This window comes from Aptenodytes forsteri, unplaced genomic scaffold, assembly GCF_000699145.1.
Source record: "Aptenodytes forsteri isolate BGI_AS27 unplaced genomic scaffold, ASM69914v1 Scaffold241, whole genome shotgun sequence".
NCBI lineage: Eukaryota > Metazoa > Chordata > Aves > Sphenisciformes > Spheniscidae > Aptenodytes > Aptenodytes forsteri.
This window is the reverse complement of record NW_008795252.1, coordinates 1,358,715-1,369,581: the sequence shown is the minus strand read 5'-3', so window position 1 is coordinate 1,369,581 and position 10,867 is coordinate 1,358,715. Positions and strand designations below refer to the sequence as shown.

Here is a 10,867-nt window from a genome sequence, read left to right as displayed (position 1 = left end):
TTCCTCTAATATTGTCCCCCCCCCCTCCCCTGGCCCCCCCCCCCCCAGTTTCTTTCCTCCTAACTTACAACTAAAAGGTGCTGGCAGCAACATCCCCAGCCTGGCTCCAGCTATTCCGCTTCTGTCTCTACCCTGCCTGTGAGTGCCAGAGCTCAGCTCCACTCTTCTTTAGGTCACCAACAGTGTATTCATAGCTTGCAGAAGCTGCTGGCCTTGCATTGTTGCATTCTGGCGTGTGGACGAGTGCTATAAGAAATCTAAATGGCAGAGTAACTGGGAGATAGCACAGACTATCACACAAGCTGTAAGCAACAACTCTCCTGGAAGTGGCCAGAAACAAAAATGTTTCAGTACAGAATTCCTACTTCCTACAAAGACCAAACCACTAGTAAGAAGATCATATTCAGCTGCAAATCAAAAAAGAAAATAAGACACAGACCTGGAATAATCTCATTTGGTAGAAATGAATGATGACCTTTTTGCAATTGTTTTGCTGAAAAGCACAAATCTCTACAAAAAGAAACCAGCCATCTGTTTTGAATGTTTTAGAATGTAAGTATCTACTTGTGTTCTTCTTTGATCTGTAAGAATAATAGGAGGACAGTGATACAATCCAGTTACACCTCCATTGTGAGTGCTTAATTTATCCCAGACCCGCAGATTACAAAATTCCATCTGGAAATCTTAGTCTTATCATTCTGGGATCAGAAAGAAGATGTACAGTGAATCAAGATCAGTTCTTTTGTGCTGGTAGATATAACATTCTTGGACAGAGAATATATGCTTCAAACATAAAATAGTTATTAAGATAGCAAAATAGTAGTTTTTTTAAAAAAACAAGCTAGCAAAAGAACTGTTCCCAGAAACAGGGAAAGGACCAGGCGCAGAAGTTAACATCATTTTAAAGACAGCATTTTTCTCAGCCCATCCCAGTCTAACAGTACTCTTTACTTACTGGGTAAAAGATTACATGCCAGTATGAGTACAGAAAAAGAGAGAAGGTGGAAAGGCACGGTTTCCAAATTGGAATGGTAGAAGATTAATCATAAAACAAAACATGAAGTTTGATATCAGCATTACTGAAGTTGTTCGCTCCACCATAACAGGATTGTTACTTACACTAAAGTCAGAACTACAAAAGGCTTTCCATTATTCAGAGTTATTACAGCCAAAGGAGAAAAGGTTATTCTCTGAAGAAAGGTAAAGCTTGAAAAGGCTTGAAAATAATAGATACTTGTATGATAGCTAAATCAGGATTTTGAATTGTACTTCCTCAGAGCAGTAATTGTCAGTCCATGAACTCTTTGTGTCTCCTTGCCTGAGCTTGACGGTGCAGGAGTCTTTCTGTTTCATAATTAATGATGACACCCACATAAGCAGGGCTCCAGAAAAGCAGGGGTGGAAGGCAGGTCCTGTGATTAACCGGGACAACTGTATTCAAAGTGCTGCCCTCATAACGATTAATTAGTTACATCACCTTATTTGAGTGCATCACATTAGGGTTCTTACACTAAAGGGTTGCCCATCTGGAAAGTGGGAATGAGGAGCCCTGGCTGTCACCAGTATGACAAAACAAATCTGGCATCTTATCTCTCAGTCAGGCCAAGTGATAATGTTTAAGTAAAGTAAGATTATTTCATGTAGCCGCCTTCAAATTTTGCACAGGGTATGTCTCTAAGGCAAGCATAAGACACATTCTTTCACAGCGTTTTTACACATATGAATGAAGAACTGTAACAGACATATTACAACAGATTATTATACACTACACAATCAGTTTGTAGATTTTTAGAGAGGGGAAGAAATGACCCTTCAGAGGACAAAAGATGAGGATGACGAAGAGGAGGCAGCGGTCTAAAGAGCTTTGTTCAGCATGCTGGAATGGCAGCTCCTTGAAATGTTGAACATGGGTTATTTTCCCTTTTTTGGGAAGGAATAGGATCTTGGAAGGAAAAATAGTAAGTATTAATAAATTGAGTCAAATACAAATCTAACATAATTTTGGGAACAAATTCAAAATGAGGTATTAGAATCACCATCATATCACTGTAACAACACTATTTTAGAATATTGTGTAATAATATTACCTAGCACTTACATAGCACTTTTCCCAAGCAGAACTTCCACTTTACAAAAAGTTCAGCTCATTTTACAATTAGAAAATTTGAGACAGGGAGAAAGAGAACAAGTGAGTGGTTGGAGACGATGCCAGGAAAGAATTTATCTTCTGAATCATGGTCTAGTGCTGTGTCCAGTAAATTACATTGTAATACGAGTCAGGCACGAAAGCCTGGTGTTTTTGACCATTCTGCATGATCTAACAATTAAAAAGACCATATTGAAAATAAATTTATTTAAAAGGCTTATGAGGTCACAGTGTAATAAGTGACAATAGTGAGAACCTAAAAGTGGTGTGACAGTAGGACAAGCAGCTCTCTACATGCTGCAAGCATAAAATGTGTCTCATGTGGAGAGAAAGATCACATTTATGCAGTGAATGAATGCCTGTGTAATCATTTGAAAATGGAACTCATCATGAGTAAGATATTTACTTTGCTAAAAGAAATCAGTATATTAATCCAAGCACCAAATAATGTAGGGGAAAAAAAATCAATATTCTTCTCAAACTTCCCAAAGTATAGACACTTCTAGTTCTGTAGTGATCTCAATGAAAAGTTCATGGGGTTTGACAGCTGTGGCAAAGGTTAAATTAAGTCCCAAGATGTCCTGCCCTATCTCCCTCAACGTCATTATTTCTATCCCCCTTACTCTACCATCACAGTAGTCACAGATCTTCACATTGCGACCTGTTGCCTATCACCTACATCTGCCACTTTCTTCTAGGTGTCCACTCGTCGTGCATTTTCCTTTAGCTGTAAGATGGAAATAAATAAACGCCCCCTCGAAAACAAGTAAAAAGGAAATTGTGAATGCTCATCCTGGACGTTCCTAGGGGTGAGACAAAATTGCTCTACAGACACAAGTTAGAAACACATGGCTTACAACCTTGAGCATTGAGTTGGTTTTTGTATACATCTACTAATATCAACTTCTCTGTGAGATTTAGCTGTTTCCATCATTCTTACTTTAATCCTTTTAATACCTTTGTCCTAATAAATAGAATACAGAAATGTCATTCAAGCTCCATTACCCTTTAATAATCACAAATGGCTGTTTAGAATGAGTCTGCTTTCAGAAACAATATATTCATTAAAGATGTCCTTTAGAATGTTATGAGCTCTTAATTAAAAACTATAGTTAAAAAATTCAAAATGAATTCATTAAACATTCTTCATATTGATGACTTTCCCTCTATTTCAGTTCTTAGGTTTAGGTGACTCTTGTCTACAGAAAAACTCTTGGCAAAGTCAAATTACAACATTAAAAATGTAGCCTTCAATACACAATGCATACGTGTCATCTGGTGATACTGCAAATTATAATTTATACTGTTTTTGAGAAGTCGTCTATGAAATTTACTTAAATTGATCGGTTTTCAGCTCTTAAAAATGATTCAAATATTCTCCTGTTATGACTTACCCCCACAGACATCACCTCTGAAATCTTAAAAGATGTGTTAAATTATGCTAGTGTCTTCAGCAGTCAAGTCGCAATACTTACTGCTTTGTGTTAAAATTTGTCAAACTCAAGTATTAAAGAAAAATGTCACCAATAAGAGGCTTTTTGTCTTGCAATATTTTTATGGTAATAGGAACCCGTCAATATTTTCATCATCTTGAAAAATCCACATTTTTATGCACTCCAGTTCAATGCTAGCTCTTTGACCATTCCACTGTTACTCTAATAAGCATAAAATTCATTTTCAGATTTTGTTCCTGGAATTCAAGCACAGCAAAACCAAATGTTTTGCTCCTTAGCAGGCATATCCGTAACTTCAGGATTTGTTGGCAACCGTTAATAGAAAATGCTTCCACAGAATAAGTTCAAAAAGCTTGTCTAGTGACAGCATCTACGAGGCTCCAACTCGTACTGCAAGCCAGAGCCATGGAAGATGGGAAGAAAAATGGTCTACAGCAGCATGCATACTTAAAAACGCACATACAGTATGTATAAATTACATACCAGGATAAATCTCTCAGTTCTCAGAGTTTTAGTTTTGCTCTTCCTCTGTTCTTGCCCTTAGTACTTTTATTCTGTCCTCGCTTTTCCCTGTGTTCTTTAATTTGATTGTCTTTCACTCTTCCAACAGTTTTTTGTGATCCTATGCCCACTACACCCATTCAACAAAAGCAGTCCTCTTCATTTCTGATGGGCAAACGTGATACAAGCAGATTTCTGAACGACACCCACACTTTCTCACATCGTAGGTAGCATGGCTGTGCTTCACAAGAAAACTAGATGAATTGAGCAGCTTGGGAAGTTTATGTATGGAAGCTTTGCTGCTTCTTTCCCCCATATAGCACATGCATGGTACATATTTACAAGAATATACACACACATACACACATATCCTTTCGTATGTATGAGATATCATAAAGTGTAAATTCATATTATTTTTAACGAGAGTGAATAACAACTAATTAAGCCATTGGCCAGAACATTTCAGCATTTGAGAAAGACAGAGGGGCATCCTTTGAGAAAGCACACTGGAATACGCTTGGATATAGAGGAGGATAGAGCTCCATCTGGGGAATAAAAGGAGTCATAAGAAATTCAGACAGCAAGGAAATGAGCCTAGAGAAAAAGGCTAGGAAAGACTATTTCAGGATGAAATATGGTACTTACATTGAACTGTAAACTGAAATGTAAACTAGCATTCTCTGAAACTACAGGAAGGGCGCATATGTTTAGAAACAGTGCTCCATTTCAGGGGAACTATATCTGATAATGCTGTCATGTACAGAACTGGCATGATTAAATATTAAATTCGGCCAATTCCAGAATGCTGTAGGGGAAAAGCCTTAAACCCCCAAACATAAAAATAAAATAATGTAGTTTGCTATTGTACGTATTTTGACGGTCTCCATTTTATCTTCAGTATTGACAAGAGGTGATTACAACCTCAGACCTAAAGGAACTTTAAAAAACAAAGTTATCGCCAAGTCCTACGCTATTAGTAACTTTTTTTATCATTGTAATACATACATTTAATTTAACATATGCAGGTTACGGACTCTGTGACCTACATCATCTTCGCTTTTACAAAGAGAATAAGGACTTTTTTTTTGAATGTACGTGGAATATCATGGTAGAAACATGCACTTTGTTGGGAATAACGGGCTTGGGAGGCATCAATCACCTTTATACTTTCCCTGTTGAGGTATGCAAGACAATCTTGAGGCTGACATGTTTCTCAGATGAGATGCATGTAAGGCAAAGATGCTGGCTGCTTCATTATTTTGACTAGGATATTCTGTAACATGCTTTCCTGAGGAAAATGCCTCAAGTACAAAGTGGAGAGATATGCTGTATTTAATGTGAACCACCCATTAATTCAATAAACTAAGAGAAACCATTCTCTTAGCACAGTTGCATTCATAAATGTATCAGCAGATGGAAGAGGAAAAGAGAAAGATCTATCAGTGTTTTCTACACAACCCCCATGTTTGCTCTAGAACAAAAATCAGAATTATTCCTACCTTCATAGTGACCGTCGTCTTCCTTTTCATCACTTGCTTACCTGATCTTTCCTGTTTAATTGCCATGCATCAGCAGATCTTTACAAGCATTGTCTCTAAAACTTCATATACTAACACACAACCATTGCAAGAGCAGTGATTCAAAAAGAATGTGAAATCAACAGTGAGTGTAAATTAATGAAGCACTTTATCAATTTTTTCCACTAAAGAGATTTTCTTAGTTCAAACCCCAAGGCATGAAATTCAAGTTTGATACTGCCACGGTTGGATTAAATTTTTCAGATGGTTGACTTGAAAAGAGGGATCTGATCTATACAGGCAGACACACGTGTAAGTCTGCAGTTAATTGAGCAAGTGTGAAGAGATGAGAGAGTAGCTCATTCTTTCATGAATGTTTTACAAATCTAACATGAAGTAATAATTTTCAGAAATGCAAGGGTCCAAAATTTCCACAGAAATTTTCAGAAGAATTTTCTTTCAAATAATTGATGTGGAAAAATCAAATTCTGAGAAAAACTGCGAAGAAACTCATGTGAAATAATTTTTCTTAAAAGGATAAGTGAAGAAAGAAAATTTCATATAAATTTTTAAAATATTGTCATTGCATATCAATACTTTAAGTACTTCAAATAAATTCATTCTGCTTTAAACTGATACTACAAGGCATAAATTAATCATATGTACTGTAGCCAAATAATCGATATTTGACTTTTGTAGCTCTATATCAAGGCTCCTGGTCAGTAAAGGATGTTTTCTTCTTTGCTAGAGAACAGACGTGGGGAGAAGGGCTCTGTCCTGTGCACTGCATTCTATTCTGGAAATGGGGGTTGTGGTGGAGACAATTTGACAGCAGAAAAGAGAAAATTGTGGACACAGACATAGAGAAACAAAATGTACTTTAAATGACAAATAGCTACCAACTTCTCCCCCACTCTTTTGAGAGAACGAGGGAGATGGAAGGGAGAGGGAAAGGTTAAGGGGATATTCCTCTTTGCCTTCAAATTTACAGAAAACTTATATTCTTAGTCCATATCAAGAATCATCTGTTCTGAGCTGATAAATATCTGTGACTAGTTAGGTCAGCATACATGGCAGCAATCTCGGCAGCAGATCTCAACATGCTTAAAACCTTCAGGAGGAACATTATCTCTGAGCAAATTCTTTACTAACCGGAATCGAAAAAGCACACATAGATTTGGCTACAGTGCAAACTGCTTTGAAAAACAATCCGACTGAAAACATTTCCTCCATGAAGTCAACGATAAATGATATGAGAGACATTTCCTGTTCTCTCGTACGCATTAAGAGTTTGCTTTGCATAGAAACTCAATTACATGCCCTGGAAAGTTCTCCCCACAACATCATGAAGCAATGACACGATGATTAGAAGAAGAAAATCACAACTACACACAAGCACACGAGAAACACCCTCATGCAGAGACTACGCAAGCAAGCGGGAAGGAGCACACCCAGGTTTCACAGAGCACACGGGAGCGAAATGTGAGAGTGACTGTCGGAAACTTTTCTATTGGCAAGAAAAGTTGATTCTCACCGTTCTGAACAAAATGGCTGAACTAAGAGCATCTGACTGGTTATGCCCAAATACCCTCCTCCTCATCCTAGCGGTGCAGAGGTGGCAATGGGAGAAAAGCCCCAGTGCAGCATGGGAATGAAATAAAGAGTTGGTTAGTATTTAAAGCACATATAAGTAAGTACAAATAGTAGTAAAAAGTGTTTAATTCCTTATGTAACCTTCTGAGCCACTTTGAGGTACAGCTTACTTTGCTCTCTTGCAGGCTTTGTCAGCTTTTAAAATGCCCCTACGCAAAGGGAGAGTGCAATCAGACCATTCTCCTGCCCTCTCCTCCCTACTGCCCTGCCCTGTAAGGTCTTTGCAAGAACTTCCTTAAATGTTTAAATTTTATCTTTTCTTTACATTTTATCTTTTCATTTAATCTGTGAATGCTACGCTGCATTCATTTGCAAGCATGTACTACAGTTACATTCTGGAAATGGCTTCATTTCGCTGTAGACTCGCAGTGTAGAAACAACAGATATTCTAACGTTTCCTCCAAATTAAGAGTAGGAAAGCCATTTAATTTGCAGTATTAACAATTGCACTCTCCTGAAGAAGGTAAGAAGGACCAACATTTTCCAAAAACATTACAGAAAATTCAAGCTAGTCAATTTACAGTTCTTTATTCCTCATCTGGAGGAGGGTACTAAAACAAGATGCAAAAGGAAGTTGTTCTGAAAATAAGAAATTTTCTGCTTTGTATATACCCCTTATTGTCTTCTGATACAGACATGAAAAGAGATTTTTAAAGATCTATTTTTGCAAGGTGAATATGTAATTGTTTTTTGCCATTTTCCTCTTTTACCTTACTCATAATTTCTGCATATCACTAGGTTGGTGCTTAAAGGTCTAGATTGAGAAGCCTTCCTTCAAATCTCAACAATTTCTAGATGAGCCAGAGGGCAAAGAGGAGTGCCAAACATTCCTTCGCTTTGTCAAGGCAGTGATTAATGATCGCTAATATTTTAATTAAAGTGGAATGGATGAGATTACAACATGGGATATGCAATTATGTTGGCATTTTCTGTGCTACCCAAGGGACAGGTAATCTCTCTGATAGTTATCAAGCACACGGCTGTGCTTTGTAAATGACACAGGAGGCTCCTCACTGCCTTGGAGATGGTAAATTGATTTTCCTTCAGTTCACGGCCCATTGAGTTTGTGAGGGAGCAGTCTGTGCTCATTTGGCACAGAAGCCGGGATTTCCTCATGGGAAACGAAGGGAACTGCTCATATGCAATCCATAGATCAGAAAGCTGATCCTGGAGCATGATTTCCTGCTACTGAAGACAAGAAACAGTCCTGGACACTCCACACACTCAAGCAGTAAACCTGAGTTACTAAAATCTGAATATGCCAGACAGGACTCCATTCGTGCATTTTAAGAGAGTAACATCTCTTTCTTCCCTTTCATTGTCTGCCCCCTCTTCTCCACCCACTTAATAACAGCTTGGTACCAGGAACTGTTTGTTCACATTTCAGGAGTTTTCAACGAAGCCGACACAACAGCAACATCCATTTCTGGTTTGTAACTGCACTCTGGAATGCTATTTTTGTTCCAAGGTACTGCAAGCATGTCAGGGAAAATTACATACGACTCAAAATAATCAGCCCCCATAGTAAAAATTACTTTAAAAGTGAAAAAGAGAGACACATTACCTGGTCAGGGGAGGGCTTGTGGTTGGTTTGGTTGGAATGGGATGAGGATTTGAGGTGGTCATCCTCATAGTTGTCAGCCATCAGCTTCATACGGTTCTGAGTCTATTAAAAAAAAAAAAAAAAAGAAAGAATCTCAGTCTACTTTCTAATGTGATCATAGGGACTAAAGGGAATAGGGTATTTATGCTATCCCGTATATCCAAAATCCATACATGGAAAAAAATAAGACACATGCATAAAACATTAGTAGGTATTACTGTAGAGAATTGGTAAAAACTGGGAGACACATTCCAACCACTTCACTTTGAGGCTAAATTAGTTTTGCAATTAAGTGGCTCATCTGACTTGTACCTACTGAAACTTGTGCTGTACGTGTGTGTACAAAGAAACTAATTTCTTCTTATAGACCCTTAGGATTAAGGTTCAAACACCAATTTGGAGAACAATTCAATGAAAACATCAGTTAGATGTCCCTAAGTCAGTTAAAAACAAAAACAAAAAAGAAATCAGTTTAAGAAAAAAAGAGTGAACAAGCTGAAAGTAGGTTATTACTTAAGAAGTCCATCCAGTTTCAATATGCAAATCAGTTTTCAATTGATATACCAAAGAGTAGGAAAATTCTGAGACTGGTCAGAAAAATGTGAATTATAGAAAAGCCTTCCTGTGAGGAAATTAAAAAGTTAATAAATAAGGCTTTTGGAAGAAAAGGTGACATAATAAAGATTTATAAAATTAAAAACTGCATACAGTCAAGCAAAGAATTAACAAAATATGAAACAAGTTTCTTAAGCTTTTCTTTAACTTCTCAGGAAATTTCAAGTTCCAAAGGATATATAATTTTTAAAAACACAAAATATAAAATAAATTGTGTAAGAATAAATGAAAAACCTTACCTTAACATTACCATTCTAGGTAAGCAATTGCAATGAACATTAAAATATACTACATGACTGTGTCTGCAAAGGACAGTGTTAGTGAGATAAAGCCCTTTTAACATACTATCCTGAAATGAGGTCTCCAAGCACCTAGACACACACCCATACACACCAACAAGGAAAGAAATCCACCTGGGCAAAATGTCCCAGCTCCCCAGCAGGGCTTACAAAGACCGTTCAGGCAGCAATGACACTCTAGGAGTAGCCTAGAGGGGACTACAGAAGAGCTGGATCTAGGGTCTTGCAAAGTGAACTGCCGTCCCTACGTCAGCTGCTTCACTTCAAGTTATCTGGGTGCCACTGTCACTGGGCACTCACACCTGGAGCAGACGCAAAATGGAGTGACAGCATTTCTCCTCCCAGCTCGTAACATAGACAAAGCCCCATTTTGAGCTCTGTGAAATCCTCGTATTCCAAAAAAATAAAAAGGCTAGCCAGACCTGTTAGATATGATACACAGTGAATTATGTACAGCTAGACATACTAAATCATCAGAGATGCACTAAAATCTAATGTCTTAAATGAAAACTCAAAGCTCACTGTAAAAATGCCAGCTGTTGATTCAATCCCTTCATAACTGCATGGTTTCTCACTGAAAACTCTAATTTTAATGAGCATCTCGAGGCTAGAGAATGCAGTTTCTACTTGACTGTACTCAGATCATTATAGAGAAGGTCCAGGGTTTGAATCTGGATTTGATTTTATTTTGGATTAATTTAACAAAAGCTAACAGTAAATTGAGCTTAAGCAATAAGCAATTTAATCATACAAAATCTTTATATTGTTTGCTCTGTTTTGTCAAACAAGTTTTGAATTCCAAGTCTGACTCATCATTCATAAATCACTACTTGAAACATGCTACATTAATACTTAAACAACCAGTTTATTATAAAGGCTGTTGCTCGATATTTATTATTTTATTATATTTAAGGTTGGCTCTTGTCGTGGTTTAACCCCAGCCAGCAACTAAGCACCACACAGACACTCACTCACTCCCCCCCCGTGGGATGGGGAAGAGAATCAGAAAAAAAAAAAGTAAAACCCGTGGGTTGAGATAAAGACAGTTTAATAGGACAGCAAAGGAAGAGAAAATAATA

General features: G+C 37.5%; 1 protein-coding gene across 2 annotated transcripts in view; it reads right to left on the bottom strand.

Moving 5' to 3' along the window:
- Positions 1 to 10,867, bottom strand: part of ERC1 (ELKS/RAB6-interacting/CAST family member 1) — a 310,968-nt gene that overhangs the window by 26,377 nt on the left and 273,724 nt on the right. For both annotated transcript variants that reach the window (XM_009278946.2, XM_009278947.2), the window contains one exon: positions 8,836 to 8,937. In XM_009278946.2, the coding sequence (XP_009277221.1) occupies positions 8,836 to 8,937 (102 nt within the window). The remainder of the gene's footprint in view (positions 1 to 8,835; positions 8,938 to 10,867) is intronic.